At 36.8% G+C, this 22,357-nt stretch overlaps 1 protein-coding gene across 2 annotated transcripts; it reads right to left on the minus strand.

Moving 5' to 3' along the window:
* Positions 1-478: 478 nt before the first annotated feature.
* nrbp2a (nuclear receptor binding protein 2a) lies at positions 479-21,701 on the minus strand. 2 transcript variants are annotated; one of them, XM_016445524.1, is made up of 18 exons: positions 21,198-21,701; positions 6,853-6,975; positions 6,569-6,670; positions 6,384-6,473; positions 6,220-6,260; positions 5,584-5,678; positions 5,440-5,463; positions 5,014-5,097; positions 4,719-4,774; positions 4,506-4,601; positions 4,285-4,417; positions 3,996-4,098; positions 3,858-3,908; positions 3,630-3,765; positions 3,101-3,154; positions 2,944-3,007; positions 2,778-2,833; positions 479-1,525 (listed from the first exon to the last, which is right to left on the minus strand). In XM_016445524.1, exons 1-18 carry the CDS (start codon positions 21,315-21,317, stop codon positions 1,427-1,429), a joined length of 1,527 nt encoding a protein of 508 aa, XP_016301010.1. In that variant the 5' UTR covers positions 21,318-21,701; the 3' UTR covers positions 479-1,426. The 2 variants fall into 2 exon arrangements, with proteins under 2 accessions (XP_016301010.1, XP_016301012.1); XM_016445526.1 differs by lacking the exon at positions 21,198-21,701 and adding an exon at positions 20,347-20,617.
* Between the last annotated feature and the right edge of the window lie 656 nt (positions 21,702-22,357).

The following is a 22,357-nucleotide window of genomic DNA, read 5'->3' on the forward strand; positions in this document are numbered from 1 at the left end:
CAAATAAAAAAATCCCATGTCAACATTGCTAGACTCATGAACAGCACCCCTGTGTCATTAGCTGCTCAAAACGCTCTTATGATTAATTGTTTGTTTGTATCAGTTGCTTTGGTTACAAATGTCTGCTAAATGAATAAAAACAAATGTCTTACTGAAATGTATAGATTTTAGTACAGCCTTTTTCTTGGTAAAAGACATCTGGATGAAGTGCTCTTCTGCTTTATTGCTTAAAATTGAGAAATTATCAGATAGAACATCTTGTACACTCGGGGTCAGAAAGATTTTTTTGAAAGAAGTCTCTTAAGTTGCATTAAGTTTGATCAAAAATACAGTAAAACAGTAATATTGTTTAAAAAATTTTTTGGTGGAAACCATGATACATTTTCTTCAAATTTCTAGGATTAATAGAAAGTTTAAAAGAGCAGCATTTATTCAAAACAGATTTTTTTCATAACAATGTAAAAGTTTTACTGTCACTTTTAATAAATGTAATGTGCCCTTGCTGGATAAAAGTATTAATTTCTTTCAAAAAATCCCCCAAAATCATACTGACCTAAAGTTTTTTGAATGGTAACGTACTACATAAGAATACCGCTATTGCCACTGTTTACAAACATCTGCAAAGTTACCATCTGCATGAAAAAAGCAATTGAGATCTACATAGTTCAATAAAAAAAAAAAAAAAAGACATCTTAAACTGTAAAATTCAAAGATTAAGATTACAAATTCAAGATTAAGAGCAAGAAATGAAGTTTAAGGTCTGAAAAAAATGAAATTGAAATATATTAGTATAATAGGTGCCAAGAGCACTTTTGTCATAGTACCGTAAATTCGTTTGCTCAACGTCAGCTTGTTAAAGCATACAGAATAAGATAATTTAGAAATGCAGAATCAGACATTTTAATGCATTTCCTTGCTTGAACTTTTAAACATGTATACCAAGGCCAGGTATTAATTGTTTCAAATAATAAATAACACATTTATCTGGAACAAAACTGTCTGTTTGAGATTTTGTCCTTTGCGAGATGAGGATGGATTATGCCATATAGGCACAATGACTTGGAGGGATGTTATTAAAAATCCTTTAAACGCATTAAAAAAAATCACAACCAAAATGCTGGCACTGAAGCTGAATCTCTGCAAGTGATAGAAATGTTCGTCATGGTGAGATGATAGCAGTAATTCGACCTTCAAGATCAAAATGAACAGTTTGAGCTCTTTGGAGTTTGTGCAGGTACCATGCGGTATGGTGCAAGCTTTTCTCCCCAGGCCCATCACTTATTCTGAAGCCATCTTGTCATGGCCTTCATTATGTAATGTTGCGCTTTTGGTCTCATTTCCCTCTTCTGGATCTCTCGCCATCTCTTTTTCTCAAGCTCTGGCCCAGTCTTCAATCTCTGTTTGTCAATTATGTGACCAGCTGGGCTTAGTACATCACAGCCATGGCAGTAGGGGAGGTGGACGTCCCTGACCAGTGCTTACATAATGCATCCTCAAGAAAACATGCCAACTTCTCGCAGTCTTCCTGCATGACACAAAAACAAGATAATCACAATCACACATGAAGCAAAGCTATTCAGCTCATCTGAAGGTTAAGACGGAAAATACTAAACAAGAATTGGTAACATCAAAGTTTTTCGTTCCTTGCCACAGCTTCCTTGGCTTGCACTAGAGGACTAAAGGTGTATTATGTACAATGTGTTATGTGTAATTATTGACTTTCTATTAATTCCACAGTTAAACTGCTTAGGGTTGGGTGATATGTCACGACACATAATTGCTATAAATTGAACAAAACCTTACAGGTTTCATGTGGTTTTCACCACATAACAAATTAATAACTCCAACTTACAACTACTATAATTATATCAACTTTACTCACTTACATTCAGTATACTCATGTAAAATAATACATAGCAAATATCAACTGCTTGATTTTTTTATACTATTGCAAAATGTAAACTATATTATTGCCTTGCGATATATTAAAGGGGTCATATGATGCGATTTCAATTTTTCCTTTCTCTTTGAAGTGTTACAAGCTCTTGGTGCATAAAGAAGATCTGTAAAGTTGCAAAGACTAAAGTCTCAAATCCAAAGAGATATTCTTTATAAAAGTTAAGAGTCAACCACACCTACCTATAACGGCTCGTTCTAACATGCCCCCACATACCTACGTCACGAAGATTTGCATAACGCCGCCCAAATGTTCACACAAAGAAAGAAGGTGTAACTTTTATTCTCTGTGCACAAGCAGAGCAGCTGGACTGAGTCTCGTCCTGCTGGGACACAGCTTCACAGTATGTTAAGGGGCGTAACATATCCGTCGCACGCTTGAGGCATTCGGCCAATCACAACACACTGGATAGCTGGCCAATCAGAGCACACCTTGCTTTTTTAAAATGATGAGCTTTGTAAAAATCGACGCCTTTCAGAAAGGCGGGGGAAAGAAGAGAAACAATAATGTACATTATATGGAAAATAATGTGTTTTTTTAACCTTAAACCGCATAAACACATTGCATTACACAAAATACACAACATAATGTTCTTTTTAGCAACGTCGTATGACCCCTTTAATGTTGGATAATACATTCAACCTTACCTACATACATACAGTACACTCACATAAAGTGGTATATACTATATAAGAAATTTCAACTGTTTGAGTGTTTACATGGTCGCAATATGTGAACTATATTATCGCCTAGCCCTTATCTGCTCAAATGCGACTAAAAGGCATGAAGAAGCCTGATGGTCAGAAGATCTTGTGCTTACCTCACTGATGAAAGCATGGTGAACCAACTCACTAGCCAAATCTTTGGGACTGTCAGCTGAAAAAAAAAAAATGTAATTTACTTTTACACATCTCATATTCTCTCATTTTTATTCTCAAAAAATAAATGCAACAAGAACACATTTGAATGTTTTAAAATGGACTTACATGGCAAAACATCACAGCTAAGCTGCCGGTGAAGCCTGTCATCCATTTTTAAAAAGAGAGAGAGCTACAGAGAAAGAAAGGATAGATGATGCACAATGTCCACAGCTTTTTAGGTGAAGAAGCTAAGCAAAACTACATGCCAAAAAATTTAACTCACATGACTCCTTGTGCCTTCCTCATTCGCTTCCAAATTACAGTGGATCTGGACCACCTGTATGAAAACACAAGGATTTGGTTATTTAATACCTCTTTTCTGTTACACAAATCAAACACAACAGGTTTTTAAGAGGACAGAGTGTCATGGATTATCAGAAAGTAAGAAGAAAGTAAGTGAAATACTGCTTGTACATAGATGAGATACAGTACATTGATCACCATTTCTGGGAAATATTTAAACAAGACGTCAGCTTTTTTCAGATTGACCCTTGCCCATCATCAGTATCGGGTCTGGACACACTTTCCATCAGTCTGCCAACATTTGTTAGACAACTAGTATTTTGCTCAAAAACAACTATGCAGAGTTTAAAATGAATTGTGAATCTGAGCATTGTTTATTTACACAAACTGTGTGAACGAACCGATTGGCAAACATGAATCAGTCTTCCCAAAGCTTTGTTTGAGGCATAGCATCACTACTTGGGATTAGTAACTCTCAATATTGTTTAGAACATAAATCTTATTCTAACCTTTCTGGTTTCAGTCTCCTGTGGTTCTGGGGTTGGGGTCTTCACAGTCTCCATCTGTTCCTGTGACAAAGAAAGAGCACGGGGGATAGGATGCGGCCGCTGGGAAGCAAAGTTCATGAGCGGATATATGCCGTTCCTGTTCGTGCAGAAGAAGATAGGTTTCAAATGCTCAAGCACGGACACAAAACAGTCTAAATCTAAGATCAGCTGTTGTTCTCTGTGACTCACTTCACATCCTCAAGGAATTTGTCCAGCTCCAGAGGAGAAACGTGAGAGTACCTTGAAAAAAATGAGAAGGACGTCACAGGAAAGTGGGAGCGATCAGAAAAGAGAACAGAAACTTCCTATTTAGTTTGAGAAACTCACTTTAGATGGACTCCAGGTCGGTCACAATGATTAATCTCTGCCATGATGCCGTTAGGGTCAAAAGATTTTGTTTTCTCGTCCACACAATTCTCAGGAAGGAGATCTGGAAAAAATGAAAATAAGTTTAAGACCTAAAACTAAAGAGAAATGGAAATGCGAAGGAGCAATAATTTCCTTTTGCTTAAATGGGCCACACATAACATTTCTGTCATGTCTAAGATCAAAATTAAAGCATTTTTACTCTGAGAAGTCAGGACGGGATGAACAGTGTTTTCCATGTCCCACTTACACTGGTTATTGATAAAGCAGTGCGCAGCAAGCAGTTTTAAGGAGTGGACCTCAAATAACACTCTGTGGAACAGCAGGTCATGAGCTGTAGGTCTCGTCTTGGCTTCTGTGCGCACACACGACTGGATAAATTCCTGTCAGTGTGAATGATAAAGGCGTTAGATTAAAGCAAAAAAATTTAACAGCTGTATTAGTTATAAATATACGCTTAATGTCTTTTACCCTCATGAGAGGGTCCTCAAGTGATTGTCCAGCATGATCAATGGCCTCTTTCGAAACTGCGGTGTCTCCACTGGCCTGGATTTCTAGTACTGCCATCTAAAGGTGAGTGGGGAAAACAAAATTAAAAGTCATACTTAAAATGTTGTTCTTTTGGAATGATTATAATTAGCAGTTTTTGATAGTTTAGTTAGACTGATAAAATAATTTTCAGACCTCCAAGGCACAGATGCCAAATGAAAATATATCAATGGCGTAGTCATCTCCAGCAGCTTCAGAAAAAGAAAATGAAGAAATGTCATGAAAATGAACATATTTCTATTTTGCTTTTTTTTTTTATATATATATTACAAATGATAAGCAAAACAACTTTACTTTGCTCAAAAAAAAATCCTATACCTTTCTTTTTATGCCTAGGTTTAAATCAAAAACATTCCAGATATTTTCTAGATTTCAGATTTTTTTCCAGATTGAGAAAGATGATAATATGGTAAAGGCATCAGATACTTACTGCCATACTCTGGAGCAAAGAAATGCTGGTTCCGCACTTCATCTCGATGTTGATGCACATTCCCATGAATCGCCTCAGCAAACACTAAGGGAAACACACAACATTCAAACTCTATTTATAACATTATTTGAATGGAAAAATTATAGCCAGTAAACATACAAGATCTCCAGCACATGGGCTAGAGTCCAAGATAAATACTCTAAAGGGGGAAGTGGGCCTTATTTTCTTTATTTATGTCTTAGATTGTAAAAGCTGACAAGAAATGTTACAGTACATTACATTACTGCCAGGATTTTGGGCCAATATACTCAAAGCATTGTTTAAGGAAGGAAGGAAAAGAAAGTATTAAGTACGGTCCGTGTTTTCTTTATGACGAGATAACCAAATTCCTGTGCACATGGCTTAGAGAGCTCAGAATGGACTTACCATTAACAAACAGCCTGTGCCAAACTGCAAAAGAAAGAAGAGACATTTAACTTTTCTAAAAACAGATATTGTATGTAAAAAATGATCAAACATCAAATTGTTTTGAGTTAAACCTAAAATACAAGGATTAAAAGACTGTCAAACCTGAGCCGATCTTTATGAGGCCATTGTGCTGGATAAAGATTGTGTCACAGGTCAGGTTACCATGGATAATGGGTGGATCACATGAATGCAAGTAACTAAAGACAGAAATGAGAAAACATCAGTACTTGTACTCAGAATATCCTTCAAACACACTGAAAGTTAAAAAGAAATTCCACACAAATAAACATTTAATGTATTAAAATAAAATAATTTATACAAGGAAAAAAAGTTTAAACTAGTAAAATAATAATTTTTTCCCCATACAATAAGAGAAAAAAAGTACTAGCTGTAAAGATGAAATGTGTAACTTCTAGTGTCATAAAACATAATTGCAAACATGTCTTGAACGTTTTTTTCCACAAACACTCGCCTTGTCTGTCATTGGCCAAACAAACAGACAGCCCCGCCCCCAAAACTCACACCATTGGTTGAGTCAGTGTTGCTATGCTGGGATGGTCAAGATGCTCAAACAAACAAAGCAATGTTTTGACAGCGGCACTGAGCCACAGTGTTTACTGACTTATAGTTGCCTCTGTATATTAAGCTGGGAAAATATTTTTATTTTAAGCACACATTTCAGCTTTAACGGCAAATTTTCAGATGAGTTCAGATGATACGAAATCCTCAATGTCCTACCTGAGTGCAGAGAGTATCTGCGTGCACCAACGCTTCCATGCCTGAGACATACAGGTAGTACCAGTGTGTTATGATTTTGTCATATTTCTGCCAGAAGGTGGCATTGTTCTCTTAACTTTTCTGCATACGGGTTTTTCAATTTCAATGATTGATAAACATTTCACCTTCACATTCATAGTTTTGTGGTTTTTCTTGGTCTTCTTCAAAAACTGCTTGAGACTTCCAGATGACATATATTCAGTGATAAAAATCACCTGTGTGGCACGACATGAAAGAAAACGTGAATGTCTGAATTTAGGGTAAAGTTCACAGAGGCGTTCATTTCTACCAGGTGTGTGTTGCTTCTCACCCTCGCTCTGCTCTCGCTCATGTCCAACCAGTACTTGTGAAACTTCACAATGTTCAGATGCTCCACCTGCATCAGGTTCTCAAACATCTCCCTTATCCGCTCCTGTATTAACACAAAGTACATCCACTCTTGGTTTCACATTTCAAGCGTCGTTTCTGTCACCGTACCACCATTCCAGCATGATGACATGATGCCAATACTGTAACATTTCACAGATGTTTGTGGTGCAGCATACCAAGTATCCCACCCATAACATCGATGTTGGAAAACAAGCATGGTCCTACCTCAAAGGACTTGAAAACCTTCTTGTCTGAAAACTGCACTTCGTTCCACACCACCTCCACCCCCTCTTCAGTGTCCATGGCCAAGTACGCACTCTCAATGCCTGGGACATTTCCCTGACTGACCTAAACCAGACAAATAAGGACATAGAGAAAGAGAAAAGGGTGGAAAGTGAGTTTAGCACTCCAGACTCTGCCAAGTTCATTACAAAGTACCATTTAGTCCGTGATATCTGCAATATTTACTTCTCATTGCACAACTTTTTAACAGTGTTTGCAAATGTGATATTTTAGTATCAACTTCTTAGTATTGTTAGTACAGGAAATGAGTATTTCTGTGAAGAAGAAGAATGTCACACCCCCCTTCTCCGCCCCCTTGCTCCACAACTCTCCCATGATGCACGTTGTGGTTTGGGCTGTTCAGAGCAAGCATGACAACACAGACTTTGAATGGCCTGTAAATTCTTGTTTTTTTTGTCTTTGTAATGCTGTAAATAAAGCTCAAAATACAGAAAAGGGCTCACTGGTGTTTGCTCTCCAAACACTTCAAGTCCCCACCTTTTTTGGACAGAAACAGTCATTTTATTATCACAACTGTTTAAAAGAAAACAAACCCAAGCCCAATGTTTTCAGATTTGTATTTTCTATATTTATAGGCTGAATTTGCTCCCCTCCCACTGATCGGTGAACTGAAGCTATGTGTTTTGGAGACAGACACAACATGATCTAGTCATGCTGAGATGTAGCTAAAAGGCCTTGGATTTAACTTTATCTCAGATTCAGAAACATATGACTATAAACTGATAATACTGTTTGGTATGCTTCAAACAAAGAGTTTTTTCATTGGTCAGGGCATTCAGGCACAATAAAATAAGAGCAGAACAAGGTGTCAAAGTTTACTGGGCTAAACAGTATCAAGTCAAGTAGCAGTTCAAGCACAAATAATGTGCATGATTGATTATAATATCCCAAAGTCTAATTCTATGAAGGTTTATCTTATAAATTAACAGTTTATTTTGGTATTTTAAGCACAATGACTGCCCAGGCTCTGAGGTTGAATAGTGGCCATTAAAAGGACTAACTGATATAAATCAACCTCAGGACAACAGTAAAACAAGTTTTATGACACTTTTACTAATAATGGCTGAGCACAGCAAAGCTTGGTTATGCAAGTCAGAGAACACAAGGACACTAAAAGTATGTCCAATTACATTTGGAGTTAATTAATTCCCTAGATGCCACACAAACAGACAAGGAATGTCTTTGAAAACAAATAAAAAACTTTCCATTTCCTCTGAAAGCCAGAGAGTGTGTTCTACCCAGCTGGTGTCTCCAAATTATGTGCAATTACAGGCATCTGAGCCTGGCTAATATTGTACCTCAATGCACTCTAGTGACGCACAGATAGGATGTTAAGATTTATTAAATTAGTGTCTAGAGCATTTAAAAATCAATGTTCAAACTATATGCACAGGGGTTGTTGACATAAACATGTAACTAAAACTGTAATGTTCTATTAAGACTGTATCATTTAGATTTTTTTTTTCTTTAAAGGGGTCATATGATGGAATTTCACGTTTTCCTTTCTCTTTGGAGTGTTACAAGTTGATTGTGCATAGATAAGATCCCTGAAGTTGCAAAGACTTTTATTCAGAACCGGTTACAAAATAATAGATGTTCAGTTCTGCACCACAATATTAGTGAATCTACAGCACGAAACATACAGTGATAAGTGTATTCTGATTCCCAAACGAATGACTCTTATGAGCTTAAGTGAATCAAAAACATATATTGCAACCAGTGTAATCCGATTCCTATATTATGACTCTTATGAGCAAGTTCTTTTAAGTGAATCAAAAAACATACAATGAGACCCGTGTAATCTCATTCTTGAATGAATGACTCTTATGAGCCAGTTTGTTTCACAGTGAATCAAAAACATACAGCGCAGCCAGTGTTGTCCACTTAAAGAGTCCTAAAACATCTTGTGGATAAAAAAGCCCTTTGATATGTAACTCGTCAAATGAAGTAAGCTGCTGTCAAAATAATGTAGCTGTGGTGTTTAGTTCTTGGTTTCTGGTCTCTCGTGTGGGTGTTTATAAAGAATGTTTTGAGAAGTTGTTAGAAACTCTAAATACCAAATAACAGGGAACACTGTGCCCATAAAACCAGCTGATATCATCTCACGCACAGTGCTTCGAAATCCTCTCTGACATAAACCCACACCACAGCTTTCCCAATGAAAACAAATATTACGATCTTCATTTCCTGCCCTTTCATCCCCTATCCTGCGTCTGTCACAGATACACTTCCAGCGGTATTGCCTCTTCCTGCATAATGTATGAAATCTAATAAGTTATTCTACTGTGGAACTACTTTCATCTCTGGAAACCTAACCGTGCATGCTCAATTTTCCCTTATACATCCTATCAAACATCTCTGAGGATGAACAGAGAGAAAATGTGAATGGATTGGCATGCATACCTGGATGAATCTGCACTTTATATGCAGGTACAGCTTTCCAGCTATACAATTATCATCACGAATGGTGCTTGATTTCAGCATGCTAACCCCAGATGCCAACTGGGCCCCTCAGACACAACTAAAAGTCTTGTCCGAGTACAAATGCTAAGCCTCTCTCTATGGGGTGGCTATCTTTTGTGATGGAGAATGGTGTCCTGAAGCAACAGTTTTAACTGACAGGTCCGGAGCGCTGTATGACTGAAGTATCTGTTTAATTAAAATTTACTCCAAATATATGAACTTACCTGTTTTAAATACTTTATATTTAACGTGTTCGTTTATGTCCAATATTTAGTGTTAAACTGTTGGTCTTTAAAATAAATCTACATTTGATTTTCACCGTTGACTGATTTTGCAGACCTTTAAGACTGATAACGTCCGTGCGCAGATGCAGCAAACTTGTCACAGGACGCGCGGTCCTAATAGCCGTGTATGACTGTTGTATCCGATTCCGAATATATATGAACTAGCTGTTTTAAATATTTTTGTATTTAACATGGTGCTTCCATAGGCTCCCTCTCTCTCGCGCGCACGGTTTAAAACACCAAATAGTTATGAAATAGCCTATGACAAGTAGCCTAGAGAGTCTCTCTCTTGCCCCCACCCACCCATGCACGATAATATCGTCTATCGGCGATCTCACGGACTGGCGATATGACTATTTGAAAAATGACCATATCGCCCAACACTACAGGAGACACTTGTGTGTGCACTTTGCTGTAATGTTGGAACAAAATAGGTTGTGTAACACACTTAGCTGGATAGAGACCCAATTCCAGATGTGAAAACAAGCAACCCTTGTTAGCTAAACTGCCAGTGTCACTCAAGACCACCAGTAAAGCCTGAAGGCACCCTACTTAGGGGTCTGGAAGTGGAGATGAACACATGACATGACATGAAAGAGATACAAACGTGCTGCTCTGCATTCTTGTGGTAAAGTTCTTGAAAAGAATTAAGGAGTTGCCTAAGATGAGCAGAAATGCTGGCATTTCCATCTGTTTTTCACAGCCCAGATATAGAAATGGAAAACAAGGCACTTCAATCTGCAGAGTGTTTCATGCTATCAATTTATGAGGTGTCAGAAATTTTTAGAAATGGCCTAATTATTTAAAGTCATTCCACAGACATAAATAGATAAATACGTTTCTAAATATAATTAACAAAAGATTTCTATTATATTTACAAAAGAGTGCTATTCTTTTGAACTTTCTATTTATCAAACAATACTGAAAAAAATTTATCATGGTTTACACAAAAAATATTTAAGCAGCAATTGTTTTCAACATTGATGATAATAAGAAATGTTTCTTAAGCATGAAATCAACATATAAAAATGCTAAAAATTCAGCTTTTCCATTATAGGAATAAACTACTTTTATAAAATACAATTTGTAATGCAAGTTACATATATCTGCGTTTTGAGCTATGTTGATTGTTGTATCTTTTAATAACAATTGTTAATTTAACAATTTGGCAATTTAAGTTCGAGTCATGTTGAAAACTGATATTTGTGTAATATACCAAATTAGAAGATTTCCTATATAAATATATGCTAGCTAAGAGAGATTTACTTTTATATTCAAGCAAAACAGATATTATCACTGAAATACATTCTAGAGCAGTGGTTTTCAAACCCTGGGTCGTGACCCTCGGGTGGGCCGCGAGACTTAAATTGATTAGTTAAGGAAAATATATATATATGCATGTAACTAACTTCAAGACTCAGGGAAGAAAAAAAGCGGAAACCAGCAAACGTAACTTAAAAAAAATAAAAATAAATAAACAAACAACAAAATAAAAGTTAAAATATGCATTAGAATCTCACGGCGGACTCCAATGCATATTTGTGTCTGTGCTCTGCAGAGTATCAAAGGTTTCTATTTACAACACATTTTTGCACCGTTAAACATTGTAGCCAATCACAGACATATCTTTTGATTTCTGGAACGCAATGGCCAACCAGAGGCGCTTCAGTCAGAATCTACTCACCGATCAAAACTCAGAAGTTTTGTTCGGTCCTGAGTACTGCAAGCTTGTGAACCCTCTCATTATAATGAACGAAGTGTAGACGCGATGTAAACAAGAGATTAATTGTGTGGTGTAGAGATTCATTGATTACAACGGAATTTTCAAAGATTGCGATAAACTCAAATGAGTGACAGTTTTTCAGTGATTATAAAGGGAGCACTATGGGCTATAATCCATTCAGAATTTGAATTATTTTTTTTTTAATCTGTTTTTCATGCTGCTAAGAAGACCAACTTGGTGTACACGCTGCACAGTATGTATGAAAGTATGTGTCGCATCAATTAAAAAAAAATAAAATAAATAGGGCTGCCCTTAAAGAGGTTTTAAAACCACTGCTCAAGAGTTAATGAATGAATCAGAATCTAAATGAATCGGGAAATCTGTATCAATACCCAGCCCACTTTTACACTTGTCCAACCAATTAACACAATTATTCACTGTTTATCAATGTACAGTGTGAAATCTTTTTGAAAGTCTTACCAGGATTAATAGCTAACCCAGTGTTAAATATGAACGGGTAACACAGAGTTGCATTAATCCTGGTTTAAAAAATAACTATGGTTAAACACTTTCCATCTAGCTAGTGGAAATTAGAAATTGTCTGGATGGACTAAATCACAAACACAGGACAAGCATAAAAACCACTGATCTTCAGGAAATGTACCTAAACACCGTTATCAGTTTGACCTTCCTGAGATTGACACACTTGGCAGATACTCAAAAGGAGTACTCAACATAATAATCCTACGAGTAAAGTGTCACACTCATCAAGCTTTCAATGCATCCTCTACAAGCTTAAGATGTATTGTGTAACTTTTCCCAAAGAAAGAGTGCTGACAGAGGAGTCATATTTTCAGCTCTTGCCTCAGGGCATCCCTCTCCCAAAGCGCTCAACCTTTTATCTTGCATTCACGTATGAAATAAAGAGTTGGCAAAATCAGCATTAAGAGATGAATAGCTCTGCTTTTGGGTAAACCGAGCAAAGTAGGTGTGTTTGTGGAAGTAGGAGGATGAAATGTAAGCCAGGAATTTAAGGAGTCTAAGGCAGGTCTACAGTTGCGCTCTTTTGTAAATATGTGCTCAGTTTGCTGTTTGTGATCTGCAGAACATAGTATTGTTCTGTACACCAGAAGCCCAAATTCAGGCCAGTGGTGCCTAATGCACCACTTTATTATATAAACCGGAACATTTTAAAAGCTACATCAGGTCAAGTGCGCCACTGGGTTTGAATATGACAGGCACTTTTGAAGTGAGGAACTGCCACAGCAGGCTTGTACGATCGAAGTCTGCTGCATTTAAAGATTTGAGAGCTCTGATTTGAATGAGGGGTTAATGCGAAGAATGATCAATGCTGATGGACTTGGAAGGATCATAATCAAAGAACAGTGCAATATGTAGCAGGCGACATCATATGACTTAGCAAAAAGAGAAGTAGAGAGAAGGAAGATGAGAGGAATATAAACAAAGAGCATTATAGAATAAAAGCATGATGTGATGTCCACGCAAAACAGTGTTAGTCACCACACTCACGACTCATCATGAATGCCCTGCATTGTGATGATGGAGATGTGGGAAGCCATGGTGTGAACGGACTGAATGCTTTGTCTCTTCTTCTAGCAGTTCTTTTTCTTCCTCTAATAGCATCTGTCGCAAATTTCTGAGAACCGGTATTTTCCAGCACTGTGCCAAGAGAGAAACACCTGCAGCAACCAAACCAAAACTATCTAGCTTTGATAAGATAAACAAGTAGTTTATACCTAACTTTTTGGATGGTTGAAGGATCAACCTGAATACAACAATCACTAGGGCTGGGTATCGATTCAGATGTCCCGATTTGATTCGATTTCGATTCGCAAGCTCTCGATTCGATTCGATTCTCTTGTTTTAAATGTGTGCTGAAATAAATACTGGAAAAGATCGATTCGCGGCTTGTGAGAATCGATATCGAATTGATGTCATTTAAAAAAAACGATTAATCGGAAAATCGATTTTTTTTTGCCCAGCCCTAACAATCACCATTATTTGACACAATCTTGTCTTAAAACAAAGTGAACTCATACATAATTGCAGTCCTAGTGATAAGTGAATGGAGAGCCGAGCAAAGTTCTCCTAGTTTACAAGAGTGACACATGAATATGAGTAGCTGCAATAAAGGAGTGTCTTTACTTGTGACATTCTGGAAAAAAAAGGAAAAATGCTTAAAGCATGCACACACACACACACATTCAATGGCACAGTGTAATCTATAGGCTATATGAATCAAAAATACCATCTGCTCAATGCCAGTTCTTTAGAAACACCAAGTACATGATGAAATATCAAGGTAAAAAAAAAATCACTCACAAATCAAAAATTATAAATGGCTTTTACATTACTTTACACATGCACAAGATAGCTGATAGTTTTTTTAAGTGGAACAAAACTAGAAAATGTACATTCAGATTTCTATTTTTTTTTTCAATGACTTTTAAGATTTTATTAATTACAATTTTCAGGGCCTGCATGGGAAACACAATTTGATATTTCCAGGACCATGGGAACTGTGTAAAAAAAAAAGTCATCTTATAAATCATACATTATGGATGATTTGAGCCATTATTTAACCCCTAGCAGTGGAAGTAAAGCTGAACACTGGATGAAATTCCAGCTAAATCTTGTATCTGTGAAATCTGACAGTTCTGGTCTAGTTACTGCTAATCAGTCATGTGAGATTCAATTGGGATTCTCAGAGCATGAGTGAGCTGAAATACTCAAGCTGTCATCAAAAGCTAATTCTATCTACAGTAGAACACATGACACTAATAAGTTCATACAACCTATCATTGTCATCTAATGTCTCTGAATTGAAATCTCTGAATAGATGCATTGTCTCGACTGACTGAAGAAGCACGGGAGATTACTCTTGCACAATTAATCAGACCAACTCCTGAGGGAAAGAGTGAATCTAATACAGTAATTGAAAGCAAAAAAAAACAAAAACAAAAAACACAGTTCTGAATTTGAAACAGAGATGGAATTAAATTTGTGATTTTTAACGGGACACTTAAACAAAACGTTCAGTTTTACACTAAATTCACAAAAAAACCTATGTGGCTTAGAAATACAATGGGTATTGGGTATTAAAACAATTTCTATATCAGAGGCCTTGAACAGGGGATCTGCGACTTCCTTACAAAACTGTGTTTGTCTGCAAAACACAAAAGAAGATATTTTGACAAAAAAAAAAAAAAGCTTTTTTGGCCATACAATAAGCCAATGGGGTAAAATCAATGCTGTTTGGACCTGAACATCTTCAAAGTATCTTCTTTTGCGTCATGCAGAAGAAAAAGTCATACAGGTTTGGAACGACAAAAGTTTTTATTTATTTTTAGGTGAACTATCCTTCTAAGTTAACATCAACTAGAAATGCTTCAGCGAAAGGTTTTATTGTCCATTCCAGATTAAAATACAATTAAAATGTAATATACGAGTATACAAAAGAAACCTCTAAAACAAGAGATCCTTTTAACATTGTGATGCTCTGGAAAAGTATAATCAAAATGTATAATTTGTTTTGGCAATTATTGACTTGTCTTGTCATTTTTTTTAAAGGGCAAAAGAAAAACAAAAACCATTGTTTCATATAGAAGTGTGAAAGTTTGAACATTCCTTGAACTAATCTAAATCCTCTCCTACCAACCACTAACACTCTGGCTGTCACAGGAAACCAACTCTGCCAGTCTTCTGGGACTTGGAGATCTTTGAAAGAGGTTAGCAGTTGGCACAATCTTCTAGAGCCCAATGCCAAACACAAATCAGAGAGGTGCTTTGAAAGCCATCTTGATAATATAGTCTGTCAAAGAAAGATGAGCAGTGGTCAGAATTACCAACGTTATTGCTTTCCTAGAATGCTAACAGTCTAATCAGATTCAATGATCTATGCTAAGCTACAGCTAAAAGTGCTACCGCCAGACCCGGAGTTAGGCTGAATGGATTCGAAAACGGTAAAACTCAACTGTTTAACTCTAGGGGAGTTGGAAAATGGGCCTTTTTCAAAAATAGTGGAGTGTTCCTTTAAAGACAGAAAAGTGAGTGACCTGCTGAGCTATTTTAAGAGAAACCTTTTCCTCTAGCTTCGCTATGAGGGCCTCCAGTAGAAAGGTTTACTTCTTTTTGAGGAATGACAAAAGACTTGTGAAATAATTGTGAAAAATGCAAACTACCCATTTAAAGGCTTATTCACCTTTAAGACCTCAAGCGGGTAGCATTTTTCACAGACGCTTGTAGAATCTTTTGTCAGTGTGAGGACATAATTGAAAAATGGCTGAATGCAAAACTAACTTAACTTTAACAGTGTTCATAAGATACTGCATGTTATTAGAAACTGATAAAGGTTTTGAATGCTTCTATTATTGTTTATATGATAGATAGTATCTGTATCACATACACTAATATTAAGCCATGGCCCAAATTTGTCTTGAAGCAAAACTTTTTTTTTTGCTTCAAGACCTGATTTTTTTTTCAAGACCCAAATTTAATTGTATAATGTATTGTATTTTGTGTTTGTGTGTGCATATATATTTTTAACAAGCTAAAATATATAATAATGATAATTATATACATTATTATATATATTAATATATAAATGCTTTTTTTTTTTTCACATCAACCTACACAAAACAAACTGATTTATTTTGCTATCCTAAATATGCGTGGTTATATGGTTAGTTGCATTTCATTATTTGCATTTACCATTCAGACAGATCAGAAGAGACTTCTGGCAATTTTTTGGTCACAATCCATCAGTGCAAAACCACAGTGCCAAAGCAAATTGATGGAACAAAATGCTACTATGCAATTTCCTATTGCATTGCCATGTCAAAAGAAGTGAAATATCCAGTAAAGCATCAATGTTTACGAGAACTGCATCATGAGATCAGTGGATTGGTAAGGTTAATCCATTGGCAACATGCATTTAAAGACAACATATGTCATTCACGTTGGTGTGTGAGGGTCAGAGACAGAAAGACGGAGGGAGGGAGACTGAGACAGAGATGCTAACTGGTGCATGCTGAGCAGAATGACTAAGTGTATGCAGATTTGTGTCAATTAGGGTGCCTGTAATTTAAAGCTGGTTGTAAATGCAGGCACAGCCATGAAAAGCACTTGCCTCTGGGAATATTTAACAGTCACAGATCTAACTGTTAGAACACTTAATTAGCATTGCTCATTAAACACAGAGACGAGGTGAACTTTAGTCCTACTGAGCCTCCTCACAGGGTAATTATTCTTTTCCTTTACTGATGTCCTTTGGAAAGTGATGATGACTGGGCTTTTTTTAGTCTCTGGGATGTGGCTCATTTAGTTCAGACAAGAAACCTGCTATCTGCTGAGATTACGGCAAAGAGGTGATGCTGATGCAGATCTGCCCAACTCGAGCATATTTTTTACCTTCTCTGTCTTAAAACCTCTTTCAATCCATTTTCTATTGACTGTGTAATATGTAATACAGCACACTCCCTGGGAATGGATTTAATTATTGCATGGTTTAAGCTTTAGGGAAAAACTGGCAAGCATTAGTTTCAAATCTCACATTATACAAGAGTTTGTTTGGAATTATTACTGTTAACAAGGCAAAAACAGATAGAATATTTGGAAATATTATGTCTAAAAAGTAAGGCAATCAAATTACAAAAAGAAAAAGAAAAAAAGTCATCTGCAGCCAAATCACAGCCATGCTGATACCCAGTAGAACAGCACAATTGTAGGGATGTAACGATTAACCGCGAGCCGGTTGAAAATTGATTAAAATATGTGACGTAGTGCTGGGCAGTATGACCAAAAATGTATATCACGGTATTTTTCAATCGTGAGTTGAGTGAATCGTTACATCCCTACACAATTGTATGTTTTGCTTATTTATCTCCCATCATGTATTAATTCTTCTGATGAAATTGCTGCTCAGATAGGTTTATTAAGTCTTCTGAGAAACAGCAAAACGTTGGAAAACAGTTGCATAACAAGTGTTCAAGAGCTATGCCAAGCTGGCTGTCATCACATAAATCTCTCCAATAATGACTCTATTCTGCCGCCTCAATTACAGCTAAACTCGAAAAATGTGCTAATTCATTTCTGCTGCTTCACAACAGAATACCGATGAAAAGAAAGTTAGAATAAAAGCTAATTGAACCCAACAATGGTTTCGATTTGCACACATCTGTATGTGTCATTCCTATGTGAAAAAGAACACACTACTGCCAGAAAACATCATCGCTCACCCATCTGTCCGCTGAGTCATTTTCACTTCGAGTTTCTCATTCACACACGTGCTCGGTGCTAATTAAGTGTAGGGGATGAACCGTGGTAAACAGCTGCTCAAAAACTCTGTTGAGGTGGTTTCCCAAAGGGAGACTTTTTAAAATAAAATAAAAATAAATAAAAGGAATTTGATGATAAATTTGTTTATTAAAAGCAAAATATGAGATCTCTGAAATTCTAAACGATATGCATGTCTTCAGAGAGCCTCACATCAAGGCTGATATTTATAACAACAATTAAGATATAGTTTTAAAAATCATTGTACATTTAAAAGAACAGCAGAGTCTACTCCAACTGCAATGATAATGGAACAGGAGAACAATAACGTTGCAATCACTTGCAAAGCAAGCAATGATTTTATTTCATTCTGAAGAATGCTATAGGTTGTTTGCACATGACGTCACTGATGACGTGCGAAATGCAGCTGGAGCGCAGGAAGTGATTTTTCTCCATAGAAATCACTAGCAGAAACTCAAAATTCCTTTGTTTTGCATTGTTTATGGATGCTCAAATTGGCCAAACCGAGAAACCACAAGGAGCTTTTAACGTGTACGAAAAGGTGTTGTTCATGAGTTGGGAAAAGTCAAGAAATTGGTTGAAAAACGCAGGAAAAAGTGGCTTGTAAACCTGCGTCTGCGGTCGGGAGGAGCGGAGCCGGATAATGCTCGTGTGTGCAAATGATTAATATAAGATATAATAATATATTAAGATATTAATAAAGATATAAATAGATTGGGCTGCCACCTCTCATGCATTCAGAATTCACTCAGTGCTAAATGCCACACGTAGACACGATGTAAATAAGATATTATTTGCAGTTCAGAAAGCTTCACTGATTATAAAGGAACATCGTGAGGTTGCGATAAATTGAAGTGAGTGACAGCTTTTTAGTGATATTTGAAAGCGCTATTGATAAGCGCTATTTGCTGGCTTTCTAGGCTATAATCAATTCAGAATTTGAATAAAAGTTTTGTTTTACGTGCTGTTAACAGGACCAACAGCCACATAACCTGTAACTTACCTGCAGCAAAGTTTCAGGAGTGACAAAAAAAAAAGCAGAACGGATGAGATGGAGGAAAGTCCGTACTGTACTTTTTTTTTGGCATGAGGCATTTTTGAGGCATGCATCCATAAACAATGCAAAACACTGGCATTTTGAGTTTCTGCTAGTGATTTCTATGGAGAAAAATCACTTCCTGCCCTCCAGCTGCATTTCGCGCGTCATCAGAATCACGTGATTGCAAACCACCTATTGTGAATCGGTGTAGACGGAACTTAAGACATGCGATAAATGTGATAAATAAATGTATTATCAGAGATCTAAATTGTCCTTTTTTAAAGCTGCAGTCCGTAAGTTTTGCCTCTTTGTCGCCATCTCTGTTTGAAAACCTGGAATTGCAGCTGAGTGCGGAACGCAGTGCCATGCTCAAATTTCCCACGAAAACCTACCCATACCACTCAAATTAGAAAACATTATTATAAGATAACTGTTGTGAATCGGGCTACAGTAAGGTGATAGTTTTGAACACTGGCTGTTATGTACTTGCTCAAATATTGATTTCGGATCATTTTTAACCAAAAAAAGTTACGGACTGTAGCTTTAACTATGGGGTGTGCTACAATGTTTCTGCAAATAAAGTCTTCATTTTGCATTGATTAAAATATATAAAAATTAAACATTTGGTAGTTCTCAATTTTTTTATGTAGTAAACTAAAAAAATTGGCTGGCAATCCAATAATGTCACAAGGTTAAAGCTGTCGAAACAAACAATAATGCAAGCTTTTTGCAACTACCCAAAAAACTCCCAACATTACAGCTTCTAACAATCAGAGTGCACACTGAAACAACCTGCAGAACAGAAGCTGGGAGGCATGATCCATGTCTCTCCATTTAAATGTCAGAGACACTGAGGAAAGAAAACATCACCACACCGCCGCAAACAAAACTTTCACTCTTGTTGTACAAGCACGTCAGTCCTCCTCTTAGCCTGCGCTTTGGCACCATTTAACAACACTGACGCAATAAGAGAGCAGGCCACATACTAATAACATTCTTGTACAGGCTATTCACAAGGAGGAAATAATTGCTTGTTGTGCTCCAGCCACTTTTTCCCACTGTTTTTATCCAATTTTTCATCTTTTTTGCTTCTCACAATCAAGTGTCATGGAAAAAGAACACATAAATCACCCCCTCTTGAGACTCACCCTTGACCTCTGAGAAACTTAAGATGGCTTGTAACATAAAATGGAAAACTTTCACAAATATGCACATAAAGCGAGTGTATTACGTTCCAAGCTTTTAAGCACACAGTAAATACTCACAGGGATTTCAAACAATTTGTTTGGCTTAACTTTAGTGCATTTTTTTTTGCTTATCTTATTAGTTTTAATTAAAGGGGTCATATGATGCGATTTCAATTTTTCCTTTCTCTTTGGAGTGTTACAAGCTCTTGGTACATGAAGAAGATCTGTGACCCCTTTAATTTATTGTTACATAGTAAACCCACAAGTTGTCACAAATAAAAACAACCAAACTGTCCTAATAAAAATTACTTGAAATATCAAAACATTTCTTGATGACAAGTACTTCCTTAGAGAAAGACATGCAATAACTAGTCCACTTTACTTGAGTCAAATAAGTATGCTTACCAAACTTACTTGGAAGTCAATCGGTTTGCATACTTCTGAAAAGTACAAATCAATCAATTAGATTTTACAATGTAGGTGGGAGGGGTTGGCAAAAGCGTAATTTAATTAGCATTAATTTACATACGAAAAGAGTTTCACAGTTAACACTACGAGTAGTGTGTATGGCTAAAAGAGAAGGTTATAAGGTTCCAGTGTCCTGTAAGATAGTAGATAGACTGAACGTGTGACAATACTGATAAGCTTAATATACTGTATCTGTGACTTATCTCAAAGAAAGCCGAGCTCTTAACGCTTCATCACAAGCCGACGAGAGTGGACTGACACGAACACGCCCCTTTCATCTCATACAACAAAAGAAAAAACAAGAATATGAAACAAACCAATAAAAAAAATAATAGCAATTTATACTCTGCATGCGCTGTATGTGTGTGCGTGTGTATTTGGATGTACGTGCACGAAGGGGGAGGGGCTGTATGTGAACTCAAAAATGTTTACATTAAATCTTTTACGAAAACTACGTGAAACACTTTTGAAATGCTGTTAAATGTCCTTCAAACTCAAATACTAGTTATTAGAGCAGATGTGCATCGATTTACGTGTTGCTTTTTCAGATATTCCAGTGTTTAACAGCTGCAAATCACTGTAAACTCTCCATGTGGACAGAAACCAACAGGACTGGTTTACCGCGAAGACACCCACAAACACACAACATACCATGTGTTTACATTTGCAGAGCCCTTTAAATACTTTAATAACAGTTAAATACACAATTCAGTCTCATCCAGTCACCGTCTTTACAAGAAAATGACAATGATGCTTCACGTGCCCATTAGCCTCCAGACGTAGCCTACCTGCTCCCGTCGCTTCTGCCAACGGCCGCAGGGGCTTTCCTCCAAGATTTCACTCTCATCTTCACTCTCCTCATCTTTCCCCCCGGACCCCGATATGTTCTCTGGGACGGACATAGTCATTTTGCCCTCGCGTGCTGCTTTGACTGCTCCTTTAAGACCAACTGAGCACGCAGGACCTCCTGAGGCTTGCTGCAATGTTGTAGCTGCAAACGTGTTTCATTGACGAATATTGCTGGTCACGATTTAAAGTTACAGTTTAGTTGTCAATCGCATATAAATACTGTAACACGCGACGCGATTTGCGAAAAGCGTTTTTAAAGCGACATAAAATATTCAGTTCTATGGTGAATTTAATCCCATCCTTAAGGATTCTCAGAAAAGGATAAGGCTCCGGATAGCATACAGTCTCGTACGTGAGAGACGTAGGTCTCTGGACGCTCAGTCGCAGTCCACCCTAAACATACTCAGTGTACTAAAGAGCCCGACCTACAGGCATCATCTCAGTCCAGCTTTCCCTTCTGGCTGGAGCTTTCTGAATTTCCTCTTTTTAATGTGCTACCGTAAAGCTTAGACAATATGCACAGTAATCCCTTTACTGTTTTGTCATAAAACAATTCAGTGCATGTCAGATTACTCAACTAAAGTCGTAATTTACACAATGCAAATGGTGATTGGTCTATAAACAAAATGGCCTACACATCAAATAATGCTTTAAATCACAATACATGTTTGCAATGTTGCCTTAACATGCCATTTAACACAGTATTGTATTGAGTTCCTAGTAAATAGTGACTGGGTGTAAACAGTGAATTGTGAATGTAATTTAGCCTTCCTCAAGTCAAGGCTTGCATGTGTGTTGCAACTAGTATTTAAATGGAGTGACAGGGTTTAGGCATGTGTGAAAACCTTCCACATCCTCTTAATACCCTTTCTCGGATCACATACAGTGGCCGCAAAATGTATTTGGGCACTTAAGACACACTTAAAATGATTATTTACCAGTTTTTCAAACAAAAGGGCATTTACTTCTATTTTTAAGAAATATAGTACAAGTACACTTGACAAAAATACATTTCTGCTTCTATTTTAAATAAATATATAAATAGATAAATTATCATTTAAAAGTTACTACACCTGACTCTGCTAAGAAACGTGAGGGA

This window comes from Sinocyclocheilus anshuiensis, unplaced genomic scaffold, assembly GCF_001515605.1.
Source record: "Sinocyclocheilus anshuiensis isolate Anshui unplaced genomic scaffold, SAMN03320099.WGS_v1.1 scaffold155, whole genome shotgun sequence".
Taxonomy (NCBI): domain Eukaryota; kingdom Metazoa; phylum Chordata; class Actinopteri; order Cypriniformes; family Cyprinidae; genus Sinocyclocheilus; species Sinocyclocheilus anshuiensis.